This window comes from Heterodontus francisci, chromosome 3 (assembly GCF_036365525.1).
Source record: "Heterodontus francisci isolate sHetFra1 chromosome 3, sHetFra1.hap1, whole genome shotgun sequence".
Taxonomy (NCBI): domain Eukaryota; kingdom Metazoa; phylum Chordata; class Chondrichthyes; order Heterodontiformes; family Heterodontidae; genus Heterodontus; species Heterodontus francisci.
Window position 1 is genome coordinate 110383069 of NC_090373.1, and position 22752 is coordinate 110405820.

Below are 22752 nucleotides of genomic sequence, written 5' to 3' on the forward strand. Positions count from 1 at the left end.
CTGGCCACCCAACATGCCCTTCAGCCAATTAGCAACTCTGCTCTGTGAAAATCAGTGCCTGTGACTGCTTCCCCCCAGGGGCAGGATCGAGACGCAGAAACAGTCCTGCCGTCCGATTCCCGACCCCAGAAGAAAAATCAGGCCTTATTATGCATCACGTCTTTGAGAGTTACACTGGATTCCTCACGGGCTAGAGAAGTGGGAACTCGCAGTGCGGGAAACCCTATCCCTGACCCCTCTGCTCAGTGTCCATTTAAGGGATAGACAGAGACTCCACCCCTTACAAGGCCAGAGGGGGAATTCCAAATGAATGTCAGAATCCACCGCATCTGCTACCTGGCCTTTCTCCAAGTCATTCTGCTGGACTCCCATCATAATTCTAGGAGAACAGATGAGAGAGTTCAGTCTCTTGTTCTTAACTCTACAGAGGAGAATATATCCCATAGTTGTGATTTCCAAACAGTTGTGCCACTCAATAAAGTTATTCAATTCATGGACATGGTTTTGTAGCAAATGAATATCAGCCCTGATATTAACACCCCTGCACTCAAGGAGTCCTATGATGCAGTTAGGACCCTAAAGTAATTTTAACCCCTGGTTGTGCAAGTTGCACACAGTCCTGAAGTCACCAGTGAAATCTGGCAGCAAGCAGTAATATGGGTGGAAGACGAGGAGGAAAGTGCCATCTTTTTATAGTTTTCTATAACATAATATTTATAATTTTTAAATAGTTTTCATGAGTATTCCTCCTGGCCCCACCAGGATGTCTGTGGGCCTTTGCTGCCCAAGGCTTCTTGACCCTCTCCCATGTCCACCATACCTGGCCAGTCCCCCAACTGACCACATACGGTAGTGTCAGGGATCGTTCCCTCAGGTCTCTGATAATAGTATTTAGCTCTGCTAAGTAACTGGCCAAGTAATGATTCCAACCACACCGCACCGCACCCCCCCCCCCCACCCCCCACCCACGCTTCAAGTTCAAATCAGGGCTAACATGTCTGAACAGACTATAGTGTCGCTCAATCCCTTTAGAAAATCTGGGTCTTGAAATTATATTGTACAATATCAGTGTAAAAATGTGTTTATAGGGAATTCTTCTGAATTTTAATTTAAAAGATGCTAACTGATATATTTTAAGCCAGCACAAAAAAGGGGGTTAATGCTGCCTTTAAAATAACAAATTAATTTCATACAAACGTGTCCTGTATTTATTTGTTAATAGTGCAAAGCATAATTTCAAGAATCTGTTATTTATATTGTGCAAACTTATTGCAGCATAGGTGTTAATTTCAAAGTAGTTAAAATAATGAAGAAGCTACTTTTTCTCTGCATTTCACTCTATAACATGAAGTATTTACCAGCTTTTATGTCTTTTTTTCAGGCAGTTTGATCCAAGCATTTGATTCTGGCAATTTTTGATCTGGTTTATGTGATTATTTTGCTGATTAACTTGACATTCAAATTCAGAATTTGTTACCTCTTGAATCAAGGAGAAAGGCTGTTCTACAGTAGAAATCTCAGAGCTTCTTTTTGTCTTGGCAATTGCACACACAAACTGTCCTTTCTGTTTGAAATGCTCTCTTGCATGTGTCAAATAATTTGACTGAACATTACTTTCTTTCTTGAAGTAAACTATATAGCAGGTTGGAAAGAAATGGCAGCATAAAATGCTATAGATTGATGCTAAAATTGCAATTGATTCAATTACTTGGAAATACTTGTTGCTAGCTTCAATATTAATATACACAACAGAAAAAGAAATCCACACAATGAAATACACGAGCATGCCAAATGTGATACATTTTGCCTCATTATACATTTCTGGAGCTTTCCTTCCTTTAAAAGCAAGAATGAAGCAGACGCATGCGAGAAAAGCAATGTATCCTAACATTAAAACAAATGTTGCCCGGGAACCTTCATCACATAACAACAAAATGATTTTGGGGATGTTGTTTCTCTGCACAGATTTTGGAGGATTCAAAGATAACCACATTGAGCAAATGACCACTTGAATTCCTGTGGTAATAATTATAATGGGCAATGGTTTATAGACATACTTCAACTTTTTATGGATAGTTGGATTAAAACTAAAAGCGAGGATGATCCGAAAAGATTTCACCAAAATACAGGAAACACAAAGAGTAAAGCTTATACCAAAAAGTGGTTGTCGGATTTTACAACTGTAATCAAATGGCTTTCCAATAAACAAAACAGCACTGACAAAACTGAGTACCAGTGAGAACAGCATTATATAACACATCCAACCTCCAGCAGCTTTCACAGCTGGCGTACCCACATATTTTGTGAACAATATGATTATTATACATATTACAAGTACTCCTAAGATGGCAAGTATGACTAAGAAAATAGAAAGACCATCTCTCCATTGAAGAAACTCTATAGTTCTATTCTGGCATGTTGAACTTCCTGTCTCAGACCAGTGGTCTTTTGAGCACTTGGTACAGTCATTGGAATCTGCAGGGGAAAGAATATTACAGAATAGCATAAAAGAGGTGAAGTGGAATTCTGAAACAAAATATTTTTACATAATGGTGGTAGTTTGATACCAGTATGAAACCTCACTGGAAGTGCACCTTCAGAATTTGGGCACACACTAAAATTCCTGAAGTGCAGCCCCAACAGGCGAGGCGAGGCTTCTGCACAGGGAGCAAAAAAGTCATAAAATTATTCTTTGGCCTATGTTGGACATAAATGTTTAATCAAATTATAGGGTACATTCAGCAATTCTGCATTCCTGTTAGGAAGCTGCTCTTAAAGCAAGTTTGAAACAGAGATAGAGCTGCATCACTGTAACACTGACTTTCTGACACTACTCCCTTAGAGTACAGGATCAGGTTACCATTAAATGTTGATAAATCTGAAGTAATGATCCACACTCATCAATCACTTTTTAAACTTTGGCATATATCAAGGGCATAGATGAACTGACATTTAACCTCCCTACTATTAGCTGCTGTTGGTAGTTATGTTGCTCCGCAGACAACTGAAAGATTTCTAATTTAGGTGTAGCACACAAATATATGTATAAAAGTCTTGCATTTAGCATGCATTTCCATTACACCTCAAAAACACCTTTTCTGTTGTTCACACATAACTTGGCTACAATTTCATATTTGTAAAACAGGAACGAAGTACATTGACTTGGAAAGGAACATGTCAATGAAAAACTGATTATAAAAAAACAAAGTGTATATAAAAATGAGCTACCAAAAATGTAAAGAAAGGTAACCAGCCAAGTTATTTCAAATACGTAAGCAAAATACTGCGGATGCTGGAAATCTGAAATAAAAACAGAAAATGTTGGAAATACTCAGCAGGTCTGGCAGCATTCGTGGAGCGAGGAACAGAGTTAACATTTCAGGTCGATGACCTGTCATCAGCCTTGGAAAAGGTTAGAGATGTGACAGCTTTAAAGCAAATATAGAGGGAGGGAAAGTGGGGAGGGGAGGATAGAACAAAAGGGAAGGTATATGACAGGGCAGAAGGTAGGAGAGATCAAATGACAAAAGGGTTGATGGAACAAGGCTAAAGTGGGTAATAACGGCACAAGTAAAGAAACAAAAGATGTGTCTAGAGGAGGTGTAAATGGGAAAGCAGAATCGTTACTAAGAGCTGCCATCCAAAAACAAAATTAAAAAACACAAAATCAAATGGAGGCAGAGGTTATGATTGTTGAAACTGTTGAACTCAATGTTGAATTATTTCATACATTTTTTGAAAATCCTTTCAACCACCCTCTTAAGCAGTCTCTCAGGTGGCATAATAAGTACTGGTAATAAGATGTGTAACATAATGAATCCATTAAAAAAGAATTGTAAGAAAATGATCATACTTATCTATGCAATAGGATTTTCTGTATCCCACTGAAAAAAGTGATGCTTGAGTTCTTGGGGCTTCACCTACCTTTCACTGTTGACTGAAAGGCTGAACAAGGTGGTAGATTATAGCTCTTAGCAGGCTTCTGAGTCTATAACTCTCTGATTTTTTAAAGTGTGACAATAAAGGGCCATGAGGTTGGGGTGGGGGGAGTCTCAGCTACCGGCTGAAGCATTGGTGAGAGCTAGGATCGTCTCCTCTGGGGAAGGCCCATCCCATCCCATGCCAATTAGGCACTTAGGTGGACAGCGGTGGGCCTTCTGCAGAGTTAAGGATACCGATGACGGAAGTCCTGCCCTCTGAGAGCCGTTGGTCAATCAGAGGACGGCCACTCTTTCACTGAACAGCGCAACCATGGATGCGATGGCTGATGCTGGTAATGGACTCACTGGAGGCGCTGGAGCCAGGACACAAGTGAGTCAGGGAGGGAGGGGTTTTGCAGGGTGGGTGTCATGGGGGAGGGGAGGGTGTGGGCGGCAAGGAAAGGGTGGTGGCTGTCAGTGCCCCCTCCCCCCCCCCCCCCACTTCCTGATGTCAGATCCCTCGATCAGGCACTAAGTGCCTTCTAACAAGGGAACCTTCCCCCAACCCCCACCGCTGCCACCACCAAGCCTGGCAAGCAACCCACATGGGTTTGCTTGGTGTGCTCCCCATGTGGCAACAGGCACGCCCGCCATTGGGCTAATACTGGTGGAGGTGGGATGAGGCCCTTAATTGGGCATTAATTGCCCACTTAAGGGCCTCAATTAGCAGTGCGGCAGGAAGGCCATCCACGGGTCCCTTCCATGGACTTATTTAGGGTGGTGGTGGGGAGGTGGTGGGCTTCCCCTCCCACCACCATCCCGCCTGATTAAATGCTCTCCCTATTTCAAAACCCTCCGCAGCGACATGCATAAAATTCCCCCCATTCTAGGACTTGCTGCTCGCAAGCCTCACCCTATTGTTTTCCAGAACCAATAACAACAAAAGAATTACTGTATCTTAGAGATGTCTTACAAACTTCTTTCTAAATCCTTTGAGTGGAGTGTGTACCTCTATTCCACTCCCACAGCCTAATGTTCCTGCTAAAACTGTACACCTCTAGTTTACTGGCCAAGTGAGATCTGCAAGTTTCTATACTATAAAAGTAATAGATATCAATAATGATTTGAAGATTGAATTATACCTTTGGAGTTCATATTATAATCAAACCTCTCAATTTTTGCTCTTATTGTTTATAACTATTTTACGACCTTGATTGGCATTGTAAATGGTACCATATTCTAAATATTATAAAAAAAACTTTGCAAACTGAAAGTCCAATCACATATTCAGTCTGTAGTATGTACATATTTTGACATATGTAACTAATTCTGCAGGTTTTCTCCCTGCCATCTTACACTTGATACCTACTATTTTTTTCAGAGTAAGATCCCGCTGGGCAGAGACTACAGTTAAAACAACAGAAGTTTTCAGTTGATGCAATCTTCCTTTCTCCAGGTCTACATGTTCGTGAGCAAATAGATAATATAGGCTATGGGAAACACAGCATAAAAATATGTCAGTAATTGTTGAGACTGCATTTCTTAAGCTACTGCCTCAAGTCAAGTCTACAACTAGCCTAGGAGATCAAAGACTAAATGTAGCACTAGCAAAGGTAGTAAAAAAACAAAATCGTCAGGGGCTGTGTTGTAGGGGGCTAGAAGGAGATCTGGTCATACAGTAAATAGGAAAACCTTAGTTTCAATTATGGTACCAGGATTTAAATCATTCTGAGGCAAATAGAATGAAAGGGTTTTCCTTTTAGCAGTCATCAAGAGTCTTTGTGAAGCAAGTTCAACCAAGCTTACAGTGAGAGCCAGTTGACAACAACAATTCAGTATAAACTGGTCAAATTTCTATCTTGGACAAGATTGGCCTGGATTTTGCAGTGGTAATGACAGTGAAACTGTCAATATTCATCATCATTCCTCCTTTGAAACTGACAGCAACTATTGGAGTCTGCACATGCAGTTAAATCCAGAAGTTGCTGCCACCGACTCTGTGCTCCCCCATCGGGTGCAATGTTGAAGTCTCCCCAGACTGCAATCAAGTAGAAAGCTCTGAATCGATGTGAACTTCCCATTTATGTTGTTTAGTCTCACTGTAAAAATCTTTGGAAAAGTTACATCTTGTTAAATGAGATGTAACTGAGAATTTAAGAGCATACTAAGTTTATAATTACTGTTGGAAAACCTCTCAGGCCATAGAAAACTAATTTTATAGTTGTAGAATTTCAAATGTCTCCATTATGATAAAAAAATCCACACTTTTAAGCTTTTTAAAGTTTGTTTATGATATTTCAGCTTCTACTTTAATCCCATGTGTATTTCCCAATTATTTAGAGTCATAGAATCATTTACGGCACAGAAGGAAGCCACTCGGTCCATCAAGTCCATCTTGGCTGTCCATGGAGCTATGCAGTCAGTTCCTCTCCCTAGCTCAATCCCTGTAGCCCTGCAAGTCTATTTCTCTCAGGTGGCCATCCAACGTCCTCTTGATGTCAGTGATTGTCTCTGTTTCCACCATCCTTGTGGGCAGCGAGTTCCAGGTCATTACCACCCGCTGTGTAAATAGTGTCTCCTCATATTCCCCCTGTATCTTCTGCCCAAAACATTCAATCTGTGTTCCCTTGTCCTTGTACCATTTGTTAATGGGAACAGTTTTTCCTAGTCTAACTTCTTTAAGCCTAACATAATCTTGTACACTTCTATTAAATCTCCCCTCAATCTCCTTTGTTCTAAGGAGAACAAACCCAGCTTTTCCAACCAAACCTTGTAACTGAAATCCTCCATCCCTGGAACCATTCTGGTAAATCTCCTCTACACCCTCTCAAGGACCTTCTTAAAGTGTGGTGACTAGAACTGGATGCAGTACCCCAGTTGGGGCTCAGCCATTGAGTATGTCCAAGACAGATTGATAGATTTCTAGATATTAAAGATATCAAGGGCTATGTGGATAATGCAGGAAAATGGCTTTTAGGTAGAAGATCAGCCATGATCTAGATGAATGATGAAGCAGGCTTGAGGGGCTGAATGGCCTACTCCCTGCTTGTATTTATCAAGGTTCAGGATAACTTCCCTGTTTTTGGATTCAATGCCGGTATTTATGAAGCCCAAGATCCCATATTCTTTACGAATCACTCTCTCAATATTTCCGTCACCTTCAAAGATCTATGCACTTGTACCCCCAGGTCCCTCTGTTCCTGTACACTCTTTAGAACTTTACTATTAAGTATATATTGCCAAAATGCATCACCTCACACTTGTCAGTATTAAATTCCATCTGCAGCCTCTCATTCTGCTCTCCTATCTATATGCTGTTGCAGGCAGTTCATATCATCCTCACTGTTTGCCGCACCTCCAAGTTTGGTGTCAGCAGCAAATTTTGAGATTCCACTCTGTATTTCAAAATTCAAGTCATTTAGATAGAGCCAAAAAAGAAGTGGTGCCAGAACTGACCCTTGGAGAACACCACTGTCTACCATCCTCCAGTCTGAAAAGCAACCATTTACTACGACTTGCTGTTTTGTGTCCTTAAGTCAATATTATTTCAGTATCTGTAAAATTTAACTAAAAATGAAGAACACTCAATGCACTTTACTTCCTTGTTTGCTGTCTGTGAGAATTCTTCAATGTGATTGGCTGCTTACCCTGCTTGATGAAATCACTGAACATCTGGAGATCCCCTTGACTTGGCGCTATATTTAAACTAACTTTTGGAAAAGGGAAATCCATGCCACAGAGATCGCTAGATCTTTGTAGGTAGCTTTCTTGGAGGTAAGTGGCATACACCATTCCTTTGCCGCTGACTGCAAATTCCAGGCCATTTTGCTGGGAATGTAAATGCTAACATCATTGCAGCAGGAAAACAGCATTAACTCACATTGTTGAGATGGAATAGACAGAAAATATGGGGAAGGCTATAAGCAACAGTCTTGTCATTTTCTTTTTGTTTCTTTTTCCTGAACAACTCCAGCAATCGGAACTAAAATCCTCTGCAGAGAAGTTCTAAAGGCTTGCTATCGGCACCAGCCAAAACCTCACAAAGAACTAGGCTGAAGTACCAACTGTTGGAACTCGCAGAAAGGGAGCTAGAGGGAACATCCATCTCTCAAAACAGCAGGAAACCTACTTACAACTTGTACCATATTCCTTTACCCTGACCAGTTGCAGGCTTAACTGGAAAATTTGTATTATATAAGTTATTAGAGGGTACAAATCACTTAATATGTTACACTATACCAGGGATAGGATTCAGATTATGTGGATAGTTAATTTGTTACTGGTGATTGGCAGCCTGTTTAATTTATTGTGGTACCATTCTACCTCTATATTTGGATTTTTAAAGTTGTCCTTTCCTTAAAGTTTCATTGTGGTTCCCTGCTTTGATTTTGCAATGTTTGATAATTCAAAATTTGAAGGTTGCAAGATATCCTCAAGGGCCAGATAACATTTACAGGAGTTTTATTTCCAAATTGTCATTTTTCATGTTCTACCATTAGGTTCCCAATATTATGGTTCATTTTAGATGACTGGCATGATCTGTGATTGGTGCCAGCAGCAGCACCGGCACATGCTTATATTTACCACTTTTTTGCCTATTTTATGAAATATATCAACACGTATTAAATATATTTCAGGTAATGGTAACTAACGGCCCAGAACTGATTCAGAGTGATCCTGTAGTGATTTAGTTTTACTATTGAGACTCATAAATGAAGTGCCAAGGCCCATAGTTCAGGATACTACCATGTTTGAAAAGAATAGGAGAGAAGATGGGATAAATGAAAAATTAGTGGTTATGCAATACAAAGGTTGTGTTTAAAAGCTAGTAGATTAAAGGAGGAAGGGAACAATGATAATTGTAAGGAGTTCCTAGGAAAGCATCTTCTTGTTCTTTCATATGGGAGGAGCAAAAAACAAATCAAATATCAATATCCAAAGTCAGATATCCAGGCCAATGCTTCCAGTGTAACAGCATTGATATTTTGTCCCTTTGTCCAGTCTCTTCCCAACTACATCGGAGACTCTTCCAATGCCCTCCATTGCTTTAACAGTTTCCAGTTTTCTGGCCCTAACTGTTCCTTTTCACCATGGACATCGAATCTCTCCACACCTCCATCCCCTGCTCTCTGTTTCTTCCTTGAATGGAGGTTCAACAGCACCATGTCCACGGCCACACTCCTCTACCTGGCTAAACTTCTTCTCACATTGAACAAATTTTCCTTCAACTCAACTCACTTCCTCCAAATAAAAGGTATTGCTATGGGAGCCCATTAGGGTCCTAACTAAGCCTACCTTTTTGTGGGATACGTGGAATGTTCTTTGTTTCAGTCCTACTCATGCCCCTTCTATCATCTCTTTTTCCAGCACATTGATGACTGCATTGATCTCATTTCCTGCTCTCACCCTGAACTGGAAAATTTCATCAACTTTGTTTCCAATTTCCACTCTTCTTTCACCTTCAGATTGTTTATCTCTTGACTCTTCCCTTCCCTTCCATTCCTCGACTTCTCTGTCTCAATTTCTGGGGATAGGCTGTCAACCAACATTCATTATAAGCCCATTGACTCCCACAGCTACCTCGACTATACTTCCTCACACCCTGCTTCCTGGAAGGACTCTACTCCATTCTCCCAGTTTCGACATCTCCGTCGCATCTGTTCTGGTGATGCAACTTTCTATACTAGCGCTTCTGTTATGTCTTCCTTTTTTTCAACCATAGATTTCCCCCCAGTGTAGTTGACAGGGTCCTCAACCATGCCCACTTCTGCTCTCAGCCCTCCCTCCCAGAACCATGATTGTGTTCCCCTTGTCCTCACCTTACATCCCATCAGCCTCCAAATTCAACAGATCATCCTCCACCAGTTCTGCCACCTCCAGCGTGCTGCCACCACCAAACATATCTTCCCCCCCACTTTCAAAATTCTGAAAGCACATTCCCTCTGCGACACCCTGGTCCACTCCTCAACCACCCCAACATTTTCTCCCCTTCCCACAGTACCTTTCCAAATAACCACAGGAGATGCAACCCCTGCCCTTTAACCTCCTCCTTTCTCATTTTCTAAGGCCCCAGAGACTCTTTCCAGGTGAAACAATAATTTACATGTATTTCTTTCAATTTAGTATACTGTATTCACTGCTCACAATATGGTCTCCTCCACACTGGGGAGACAAATGCATATTGGGTGCATATACTTCCATTCAGCCAGCAAGCATGATCCCTTTGTCCTTGCACAATCAAACCTCAGTCATTTAATCTCCGCCCTATCACACATCTTCCCTTCTCTTCTTTTTCTCACCTTCCCCCTTTCACCTGTTTAACAGCTAATTCATCTCTAACTTTTGCCAGTTCTGATGAAAAGTCAGTGACCTAAAGCATTAACTCTTTTCTGTCTCCACAGATGTTGTCAGACCTGCTGAGTATTTCCAGAATGTTCTGTTTTTATTTCAGATTTCCAGCATCCACAGTATTTTGCATTTGGATATTTTGTCGGGTGCCTGCAAATTTTCTTTGAGGGTAGTGCTTGATGATATGCTTCAGGGTCTGATTAGGATCTTTGCAGTCACATAATGGGGCTGCTTTAATCGTCCATGTATGGAGAAGATGGCAGCATCTACCATGAGCAGTTCTGAGATGGTTGATGGTTGTCCACAAAAAAAGGTTTGATTCTTCAGGTTGTCCTGTGGGATTCTCTATAAGAATCCATTTGGTATGTCGCAGTTCTTCCAAGCATTACGTCATCAGTCATCAAGGAAAGAATGACTGCGAGTGGTCAGTGATGTGATGAGTTGAATTCAATACAGTGAGGATATAGGGAGGGGAATTAGTATATGTGATGTAAAAATCTTCTAAGCTTCAAATGCAAGAGTGGAAAATTCAAAAAAAGCAATGGGCATAGTAGTAGTGATAAAGTGACAATTGAAGAGATAAGTTACAGGTTAGAGGTGAGAAAATGATGAAAAGCTTTTCCTCATACCCTGTGCAGGAACGTAAGTAAAATTGTCAGAAGAAAGTCTACAGGTATTTGTGAAGTATTAATGGAACTGAGACTCAAATAGTTGTTGAGAGGAAAAGTAGTTTGGCACAAAAAGAAAACTAAGCTTCTTGGAGCAGATTTTAGCAGTAAAGGAGACGTGGAAGTTCAATTTATATTAATAGATGAGGAAGGGCTGAACGTTTCCATCAAGTTAAGAGATAGTAGCCGTTTTTGGACTTGTGAAAAAATGTGGCCAAAAATGAGGTGCTAGCACCATGTTAAAATGAACTGAATTTGCATGATGATAATAGGTCAGCTCATTAAGGTAATTTAGTGGTATATGGCATGCTAAGACCATCACAAGGGGTTATATGCTAAAGAGAAGGGGTCCAACAGCAACAGAATGATTGATGGTTGCCTGTACGGTGATGCTTTGATTTAAATGCCTTGCGACAAAAAGTCCAATTGAAGAATTTACCATTTGAGGCTTAGACAAAAGTAAGGTATGAAGCAAAGGTGTCCCTACACTAAAGAGCACACTGAAGCAAAACTAACATTTTTTTTAGGCAGATTTTCCTTTCAGTACCTGTTGCATATGGACATTCAGTGACTGGAGTGCTGTTTAGGCACTCTAGTTAAATTATACCGAGGCCCCAAATTCAAATAAGCTCTGTGTATTGATGATATTTATGTCAACATATAGGTTTCTAGCACACTAGGACCTGCTTGCCTGCATCTGGGTGCATGGAGCTTGTTGGGAGCAGAGTAGACCTCAGGCTTCTATGCCTGATAATACAGATCCAGGCATTTCAAGCATCTGCCAGTTTTATTGGCTCCATTGGGGAAAGGTGGTTGGAGGATATTAAGGAATAGAGTGTTTAAAATGTTTTTAAATCAATTACAATCTAAACACTCATCTGTAAATTTTACCTGGAGCAATGACTTTTCCAATGTAAGTTTAAGACCACTGCAAAACTTTCTAAACTATAAAGAAGTCCAATTCTAAAAACAAATTGTTTTATATTAGATATTCTTTTTAAAAATTACAGAAAAATTAGAATGCAAAAGAACCACATCCATTCCTGAATTGTTTTAAATAAATCACCTTTGTAGTGTTCCTGAAGCTATCGTTGATAATTATCATTTGTTTCTTCACATCGTAGTCACCAACGTTGACAAACTTTATAGAACCTTTCACCATTGTCCAGGTGATTATGTCATATCCATTTGAGAAATCTCCTGAACTGTCAAATTCATATTGCCCATCTTCTATCTTAAAGGTAACATTCTTCAATTCATTTAACAACTGCAATTAAAACATTCTTCAGTTATTAGAAGTTTGTAGAGCAATATGTTGAACAAAGAAAGCAGACATACCTTATTTTCAGAATGTTAAGGTGTGCAATAGTAACAGTCTTTGGGTAGACTGAGGCTTGGGTAGAGCAAGAGAGTCTTTATAACAATGACATTGTGACTGAAGGAGTTGGGACTATGGCAGGTTAGGGTTTGGTATTATAACTGGCAAGAGTTTTCTTTGGTTTTGTTTTGTTTTTCCTTTCTTGCTTTATCATTTCAGGTACCAAAGAGGGATTTTCAGAGGACTATCACTGTCACCACTTCCAACAAACAAGTTCATCATTGTTTCATGTGCAAGCATACATCTCAGCTAACTTTGGAAAGGAGTGGGTTCCCACAATGCACTGTAAGGAATTCATCTGTTCCATATGTGAGGGGATATAGCAGTAGATGAGTAGTTACAAGGTTAGTAAAGCAGATTAGTGAACTTAAATTTGTATAAGGATTTTTTCTGCACTTCTTTACTGGTAGAATGCTGAGATTAGTGTTCACACAGCTAAGTAATTTCTGCTCTCAAGCCAGATGGAAGCTTTCATGGAGAGTAGTAGACACTAAGTAAGAAAACAGATGTAATTAGGGACGAAAAGCCAGGCAAAGGGGAGAATTGCAATATTTCCATGGAAAGGAAAAGCAGGTGGGTTGCAAAAATAAGTGATTGGTTTGCTACTGCCTGTTCTTGAATAGTGATTTATTTTTTATTTATTTAGAGATACAGCACTGAAACAGGCCCTTCGGCCCACCGAGTCTGTGCTGACCAGCAACCACCCATTTATACTAACCCTACAGTAATCCCATATTCCCTATCACCTCCCTACACTTGGGGCAATTTACAACAGCCAATTTACCTATTACCTGCAAGTCTTTTGGATGTGGGAGGAAACTGGAGCACCCGGCGAAAACCCACGCAGACACAGGGAGAACTTGCAAACTCCGCACAGGCAGTACCCAGATCCCTGGAGTTGTGAGGCTGCAGTGCTAACCACTGCGCCACTGTGCCACCGAAGAGTCAAGTTTTGTGGAGACCTTTGAAGGTGAGGAGAGAGGTAGCTGGTAGCTTTACCATTTATGATGGATTTGAAGGAGAGATTGTGTGGAGTAGATGAGAGACGGAAGACTGGAGTGTGTATTTGGAGCATGGATATGGAGGAGATTGCAAGGGTAGGATTGAGTGAGGTGATGAACAAATTTAAAGATGAGGACAGTGCATACAAGGCTTGTTTGGAATAGGAAAGAAGCTGTGAAGTTCTGAATGAGTTGAAACTTGCGAAGGGGTGAAGGCAGAGTGCCAGTTATGAAAGGGTTGGAGAAATCAAAAGTTGGAAGGATGAAGGCATGGGGCTCAGGGAGGGGAGTAGGCTATTGATGGTCTCCAGATGCCTCCATAATACAGAAAGAATCTTGACATTTGTTTACCTGCCATGGTCGAAAATTCAAATTTAGATTGCAGTTTCCTTGACTACAATTGAGCATCTTCTGAAGAGCAGAAACAATAGCATTGATAGCTAAGTATACTCCATAGATAGTGGATTCATTAATAGTTTCAATTATTCGGTTAAATGCTAGAAATTTGTTTTGCTGTGAATTTGTATCATTCTGAGTTGCTTTATTTGTATCATTTTCATAGCTTATATATTCTTCAATAAGCTTGTTAGCATCTTGGGGATACAAGTCAAACGTTTTAAAGTAGTCTTTAAAGTTTGGAATGTTTCCACCTTTGAATGTAAAGCCCAAAATAGTTCCAACTTTGTCAATATGATTCATGCTGGCAACCTGCTTAGAACTGGACCAGGAATCACTGGCAATCCAGGTTTTAGTTACATTCTGTTGAATCAATCTAGTGAACAGTTTGACAACATCAGATGATCTTACAAATACGATCATTACTTCTGCAGTTGATTTCTTAATCTTTTCAGCTGTTGCATTGATTTTAGCACTTTGTTGTCCATTGTTATAAACTGGGATCAGTTCAAGAAAATCAACACATATATTGAGCTTTTTTGCATGTAAGATAAAACTATTTATTCCAGCCTGTCCGTATGCATCTTCAGTAGCAATGGCTCCAACCCAGTTCCAGTTGAAGTGGTCTACAAGTTTAGCCATGGCATAAGTTTGATGACTGTCACTTGGAATAGTCCGTAAAAATGATGCAAAACTTGTCTTGTCACTGAGTATTTCTGCTGATGATCCATAACTGATCTGTCAAGAGTTCAAGGAAGGAGGCAATGTTTCAAACCAGAACCATTTTGTACTGTCAGAAAAAATATATTTAAATACAAACATACAATCTTTAAAGTAGATTTTTTTAAGCAAATATCAAAAGTGTGAGGCAGAAATTTGTTTTCTTTTACAAATAATGAAAAATGCAAGATGCAATAGAGAAATAAGTTTGTACAGACTCAATTCAGTTTTGGTAGCATTGAACCTACAGCCAAAAACGGGCTGATAATTTCGTACCAATTGGCATTGAGTTCTACTCAGTCAGCTCAGGCTAATATAAGCAATGAAATGTATAAGGACGAGAAGCCTTTTTTGATACAATTATCTAGCTGGACAATCAACAAGCATGCTTTGGGAGCTGGGAACAATGCTGATGGGGGTAAAGCTTGCTTTAAAATTAAAACCTGCTGGACTGTTGCAAAGCAGCAAAACTAGACAGTACTATCAAGAAGGAACAAAGACATTGTGTAGCTAGGGGAGACATCTGTGTAAACGGGGCCTTGGTGGAATTACACAGAACTCAATGGGCCTCTTCAATAAACAATCCTTATCAGAAAGTTTGCCAGCTCAATGGTTGAGATTTGTGTGAGCTATCCAACCAATCACTAGTACTGTGGTCATCACATGATGGAATTTACTGAAAAGAAGTTTAAGTAAGGTGGACAATGTCGTGTGGGCTTTAACTTTCAAGTTTTAAACAAAAACACAATATATTATTGGTTATTATGATCTAAGGCTATTATTGATAGGTCAATGAAGCCTTGGCAAGGTAACATCCTGTCCACCATTGAAAGGAAAGAGATATAGAAGAAGCTGTTCAGGTAACCGTATTACTGCAGACAAGGAAGGGACCTCACCGATCATTGGCGGACAGCTGCAGCCAAGGGAACCAATTGTCAGAAGGAGATCGGCAGTCAAAGAGGGAACCTGACTCATCTTCCGAAGAATATTTGTTCTGTATTCAGAACTAGATATTTAAAGGGAGCCCGACCCATCGTCAGAAGGATATCTACAATCAACAGGAGTTTGCCACACCAGGGTGATTGTACGACCATTTACTTAGAACATATTTGAGCCTTGTACTGCTACAGCGTCTTTGCCAAGTACATAAAGAAGGGCTTTTTCTCTGTTTGAAATATATAACTCTGTGTGTGCGTGTGCCTATGTGTAAGCTCCGTGGTTTCTCTTTGAATCTGCTCAGTATATTTATTGTAGGTGCTACATAGTCCATAGTAGAATAGAATATTGCATTGTATTACTGCTTTAATAAATGTGCTCTCGTAATTTCTAGTAATTCTCGTATCCAAACTGAAGTGTAACCTATCAAAGGTAGAAGGTTACGTCCTACAAATGTCACACTGGGGTAGAGTCTCAACTTACCACCCACACAAAAAACTCATGTTGCAGATTGGTTGCAACATCAAACTTTCCTTGCACTTTAAAATTCTAAGAATGCTTGTTCAGGTTGATGAGAAACGGATGATTTTCACAGATTAAAATAAGTTTTGTAAAACCACTACATAATAGGAGCAGCAGTTGACAGACTATATTAGACTGCACCAAAAATTCAGTTTGCTAACATAATAGACTTGAAAACTTTTTTTGTATAGAACCAGCTGCTTCTAGGGGCCCATGAATAAAATCCTCTACAAAAAGTATGTCAGAGTGCAGTGCATGTATGTTGATGCTGCAGTGCATTCTCCAGTTCATTAGACGAGTCAAATCTTACTGTCACTGTTTTATTAATATAATAGGCCAGATGTTATCAGTAGCCATCAGTAGTATGTAAACCTTCAAGTCTCAACATAAGTGTCCCAATTTTGCTTTGTGCGTTCCTCTTCCCACCTCTGCATATCCACTGAAGGCAATGACATGCACACATCCATACACATATAGTTTGGTGCAGGGATCATTGAAGGGTGGGAACCTTGTCTGATTTTTCATCTGTCTACCCCAGGGATACTGAGATCAATTGCAGCATTGCTGCTATTACCCTGAGCTCTGTTTACTTCAGCACACATTGAGGATCAAGCCTGAACCTTTCTTAGTCACCATGGCAAAGTAGCACCCAATGTAGTGCATTCGCCACTAAAGACATATGAGAAGGTACCATCAGAGTTGCATTTGAATTATTGGGCTGAATTTTATGGGCCCCTTAGGTATGGGAACAGAGGTGGGAGGGCCCATAAAATTGCCTGGGAAGGTCAGTAGGGGAGTGCCCATCACCTTTCCAATGCCTTCAAATTTAGTTCACTTTCGGGTCTCTTCCCGCCTCCATCTCAATTTAATGGAAGGCAGAGGGGCTCGCCACCGTGGCGAGACGTTGCTAGGTAAAATCTGGTAGGGTGGGCGGGGTCCTTCCTTCGGGGGCAATCCAGGGTCCCCGGAGGGCTTCACCTGGAGGTGATGAAACAGTAACAAGATATTGCCTCCACCAATATATGTTCTACTCATCTCTTCTACTCTTTTCTGTCCCTATCTTGCATGTTTATATCGCATGTGCATGCTAGTGTGAGCGCATCATATATCCGCAGGTGTGAACCATATTAGAATTAAGGTTAATGTTTAATAAATTTCCTCTTTCTGCTTTAAACCAAAGAAAACCTGTTTCTGCTCAGTTATTTGCCTGATAATTGGAAACTGTGAACACGGATTCACAAAAAGGGGAGCTTAAAACACAGTGTGTTTAAAATTAAACCCTGTTACAATAAGACCAGGTGAAGACAGCAAGAGACCCCTGGACACATTGCTCACCTGGTCATAACAATGACCTTTCCACCATCAGAAGGCCGGAAGTGGACCTGCTCACTAATGATTGCATAGTTCAGTTCCATTCGCAATTCTTTGGGTAATGAAGCAGTGCATGACTGATTGCAGCAAGACCTGGACAGCATCAAGGCTTGGGCCAATAAGTGGCAATTAATATTTGCACCACACAAGTGTCAGGCAATGATCATCTCCCAAAAGAGAGAGCTTAATCATCTCCCCTTGACATTCAATGGCATTTCTTCTTTGGCCTCCTTGTCTCGAGAGACAATGGGTAAGCACCTGGAGGTGGTCAGTGGTTTGTGAAGCAGTGCCTGGAGTGGCTATAAAGGCCAATTCTAGAGTGACAGACTCTTCCACAGGTGCTGCAGATAAAATTGGTCATCGGGGCTGATACATAGTTGGCTCTCTCCTTGTGCTTCTGTCTTTTTTCCTACAACTGGCGGCACAGTGGCGCAGTGGTTAGCACTGCAGCCTCACAGCTCCACCGACCCAGGTTCAATTCTGGGTACTGCCAGTGTGGAGTTTGCAAGTTCTCCCTGTGTCTGCGTGGGTTTTCGCCGGGTGCTCCGGTTTCCTCCCACAGCCAAAAAAACTTGCAGGTTGATAGGTAAATTGGCCATTATAAATTTCCCCTGGTATAGGTAGGTGGTAGGGGAATATAGGAAAGGTGAGGATGTGGTAGGAATATGGGATTAGTGTAGGATTAGTATAAATGGGTGGTTGATGGTCGGCACAGACTCGGTGGGCCGAAGGGTCTGTTTCAGTGCTGTATCTCGAAAAGAGAAGAACTGCTAAGTCTCTTCGACTCGCCATGCTTTAGCCCCGCCTTTATGGTTGCCCGCCAGCTCTGGCGATCGCTGGCAACTGACTCCCATGACTTGTGATCAATGTCACAGGACTTCATGTCGCATTTGCAGACGTCTTTAAAGCGGAGACATGGACGGTCGGTGGGTCTGGTACCAGTGACAAGCTCGCTGTACAATGTGTCCTTGGGGATCCTGCCATCTTCCATGCAGCTCACATGGCCAAGCCATTTCAAGCGCCACTGGCTCAGTAGGGTGTAAATGCTGGGGATGTTGGCCGCCTCGAGGACTTCTGTGTTGGAGATACGGTCCTGCCACCTGATGCCAAGGATTCTCCGGAGGCAGCGAAGATGGAATGAATAGAGACGTCGCTCTTGGCTGACGTACGTTGTTCAGGCCTCGCTGCCGTAGAGCAAGGTACTGAGGACACAGGCTTAATACACTTGGACTTTTGTGTTCTGTGTCAGTGCGCCATTTTCCCACACTCTCTTGGCCAGTCTGGACATAGCAGAGGAAGCCTATCCCATGCGCTTGTTTAATTCTGCATCGAGAGACAGGTTACTGGTGATAGTTGAGCCTAGGTAGGTGAACTCTTGAACCACTTCCAGAGTGTGGTCGCCGATATTGATGGATGGGGCATTTCTGATGTCCTGTCCCATGATGTTTGTTTTCTTGAGGCTGATGGTTAGGCCAAATTTGTTGCAGGCAGCCGCAAACCTGTCGATGAGTCTCTGCAGACACTCTTCAGTGTGAGATGTTAATGCAGTATCGTCAGCAAAGAGGAGTTCCCTGATGAGGACTTTCCGTACTTTGGTCTTCGCTCTTAGACGGGCAAGGTTGAACAACCTGCCCCCTGATCTTGCGTGGAGGAAAATTCCTTCTTCTGAAGACTTGAACGCACGTGAGAGCAGCAGGGAGAAGAAAATCCCAAATAGTGTAGGTGTGAGAACACAGCTCTGTTTCACGCCACTCAGGATTGGAAAGGGGTCTGATGAGGTGCCGCAATGCTGAATTGTGCCTTTCATATTGTCATGGAATGAGGTGATGATACTTAGCAGCTTTGGTGGGCATCCAATCTTTTCTAGTAGTCTGAAGAGACCACGTCTGCTGACAAGGTCAAAGGCTTTGGTGAGCAACGTAATGAAAGCAACGTAGAGGGGCATCTGTTGTTCACGGCATTTCTCCTGTAGCTGGCGAAGGGAGAACAGCATGTCAATGGTGGATCTCTTTGCTTGAAAGCCACACTGTGCCTCAGGATAGACACGCTCAGTCAGCTTCTGAATCCCTCACTATTAACATCCTGAATAGAAACTGACCTCAAGCAGCCATATAAATGCTGTGGCTACTGGTCCAGGTCAGAGGCTGGGTACTTTATGGCAAGTGACTCATCTCCGGACTCCCCAAAGCCTTTCCATAAGGCACAAGTGAGGAGTGTAATGGAATACTCTCCATTTGTCTGGATGGATGCAGCTCCAACAACACTCACGTAGCTCAACACCATCCAAGACAAAGAAGTTTGCTTGATTGACACTCCACCCACTGAATTAAACACCCAACCCCTTCACCATCAGCTTACTGAAGCTGCATTGTATATTATCTACAGGATGCATTGCAGCAACTCATGAAGGTTTCTTCTCCAGCATCTCCCAAACCTGACACTGCCACCAACTAAAAGGACAAGGGCAGCAGGTGCATAGAAACACCACGAACTCCAGATTTCCATCCAGGTCGCACACCATTCCTTGTTTGGCAAATATCGCCATTCCTTCATTGTCGCTGCGTCAATATTCTAGAACTCCTTACCTACCAGCACTGTGGCAGCACCTGCACCACAGTGACTGCAGCAGGTCAAGAAGAAGGCTCACTACCACCTTTCCAAGGGTAACTAGGGATGGGAAATAAATGCTGACACCCACATCTGAAAATGAATTATAACAACATACACTTGAAGTGAAAAAACAATGTTACTTTTAAGGTAATAAAATGAATACACTTACCTGTGGAATGAGGTACAGGTTCAATAATCTTGCAACTACAATTGATATTTCTGAGTATAAATCCCCAACAACTACTTTTACACTTGGTAGATAGTCAGTGTAATTGCAGTGAACTTCAACGCTGCTCTCTGATGAGTTAAATTTCGAAAGAAATCTTGTGGTCGCTTGTATTGCGGTGATGACATCAGAGCAGCTGTCATAAATTTCGTATCCTAGTTTAACACCCGGTAGAAAAGTAGAATTGTTTATCCTTTCAATGCTATATATCATAGCCTGGACTTGGAGAAACACGGAAAGGTCAAATCTAGACAGAATATAAAAACACAACAATTTTTCCCCAATTTTGAATATATCCTTTTACTCAAATATTTAGTCTGTATTAATGTACTGATCTAAGACATAATGAAGTATATTTTCAAATTGGTATTATTTTGCTACAAATTGTTTTAAATATGTTAAATCTTATGTTGCTTTAGCACAGATAGGAATTAATTGTTCATACCAAAAAAATCTTGATTGAAAAATATACCCCAATGTGTCTATGATTTGTTTGCAAAATTCAGAACGTTGTGGCTTTACTCTAGGTCTGATATAGTATGGCACTTCCTAATGTCAGTAAATGTTACTACAAGTTACACATGTTTTATAAGTTAATGCTCTAGTCATCTTTAAGAGTGTTGGTATTAAGGGAGTTTTAACGCACTATTATTGAGAAGTTAAACTATCCAATCACCTGTAATAATCACAGTAAAGCACCTAATCAAGCCAGAGGTGAGGTCCTTGACAACAATAAGTAACAAAGTATAATATCCAGTTGGAAATTGTTGCACCTTACTAAAACATACAGAAATAAGAATTTACTGACAAAGAATTGGATCTGTAAGTGATGGAGGTCATCGATGGACGTCCATAATATTTAAAATTAATATCAATTTACCCAACTGAAGGATGAGAAGGAGGCCTGGTGGGAGGTTGCTCAACAAATAAGTACAAACAGAAAGAACTACCTACTATGAGTCTTTTTTTTAGCAATACGAATAAGATGACAAAATATAAAATTGCATTTAATTGCCAAGGAAAAACAGTAACTTGGAAAATAACCCTGCAGTTTAAAAAAAACTACAGTTGAGCAAACGAGTCTCTAGTTGGTGTTAATGAAGAGGAGGTAAGATACAATACAAATAACACTAACTAGCAAAGTGATTAAATATCAAGAATAATGCATCATGATGCACTATAATACACAGTAAGATTTAAACACTAATCCTATATAGAATAAAAGCAAAATACTACGGATGCTGGAAATCTGAAATAAAAACAAGAAATGCTGGAACCACTCAGCAGTTCCGAAGAAGGGTCACTGACCCGAAATGTTAATTCTGCTTCTCTTTCCACAGATGCTGCCAGACCTGCTGAGTGGTTCCAGCATTTCTTGTTTATATTTCAGATTTCCAGCATCCGCAGTATTTTGCTTACTGTGTATTATAGTGCATCACTCTTTCAGCTGCCTTTCTGACATTAAGACCTGGATGATTGTAACTTCTTCCACCTGACAGTTGGCAAAACCAAAACCATTCTCTTTGGCTTTCCCACCAGCACCTTTGTGCCAAATCCAATCTGGCTCCAGGATTGGCCATTGGGTGGCACAGTGGTTAGCACCACAGCCTCACAGTTCCAGGGACCCGGGTTCAATTCTGGGTACTGCCTGTGTGGAGTTTGCAAGTTTTCCCTGTGACTGTGTGGGTTTTCACTGGGTGCTCCGGTTTCCTCCCACCGTCAAAGACTTGCAGGTGATAGGTAAATTGGCCATTGTAAATTGCCCCTAGTGTAGGTAGGTGGTAGGGAATATGGGATTACTGTAGGGTTAGTATAAATGGGTGGTTGATGGTCGGCACAGACTCGGTGGGCCGAAGGGCCTGTTTCAGTGCTGTATCTCTAAACTAAACTATTCATGTTTTCAAAAATCCATTTAAGATCCATCACTTTGTGTTTTTTCCCTCCCCTCCCCAAAACTGGTTCCCTCTTCACTTTCTGTGCCCATCATTTCTGTAAAGCACTCTGAAATGCTGTGTTCACCCATCATCTCTGTGTTTGCTGACCTGCATTATTTCCTGTTCTGGCAATGCCTCAATTTTAAAATTCTCATCCTTGTTGTCAAATCCATCCATTGTTTTTCCCCACCCTATCTTTGTAACCTCCTCCAGCAGTACAACCCTGAACAGAGTGGAACCAATGCCTTGCAGGGCAATTTCCTTGTGTTATTGGGGAGGGTTTAAACTAACTTGGCAGGGGTGTGGGAACCAGGAGGTAAATTTAGAGAGGAAAACCAAGGTGTACAGAGAATTGGGTGAGACTGATAGCACTAGAGTATGCAATAGTAAAGTATTAGGTGGGGTCAGTGTAAGAGGGAATGTAATAAGATCTAAATTAGGTTTACTGTGCATGTATATGAATGCACAGAGTGTGGTAAATAAGGTTGGTGAGCTGCAGGTGCAAATAGCCACATGGAAATATAATGTTGTCGAGATAACAGTGACCTGGCTCAAAGAAAGGCAGGACTGGATACAAAATATTCCTGGAAACAAGGTGTTCAGGAAAGATAGGGAAGGAAGGAAAGGAGGAGGGATAGCTGTATTGATTAAGGAGAACGTTATAGTGCTGGAGAGAGAGGATGTCTTAGAGGGGTCAAGGATAGAATCTATTTGGTTAGAGC

General features: G+C 41.2%; 1 protein-coding gene across 1 annotated transcript in view; it reads right to left on the reverse strand.

The window, feature by feature from the left end:
* Positions 1–1206: 1206 nt before the first annotated feature.
* LOC137352619 (G-protein coupled receptor family C group 6 member A-like) overlaps positions 1207–22752 on the reverse strand; it is a 29253-nt gene continuing 7707 nt past the window's right edge. The window contains exons 2-6 of the mRNA XM_068018354.1: positions 20040–20343; positions 13667–14449; positions 12003–12203; positions 5290–5410; positions 1207–2475 (exon numbers count right to left, since the gene is read on the reverse strand). Coding sequence (XP_067874455.1) covers positions 1355–2475; positions 5290–5410; positions 12003–12203; positions 13667–14449; positions 20040–20343 — 2530 coding nt within the window. The 3' untranslated portion in view covers positions 1207–1354. The remainder of the gene's footprint in view (positions 2476–5289; positions 5411–12002; positions 12204–13666; positions 14450–20039; positions 20344–22752) is intronic.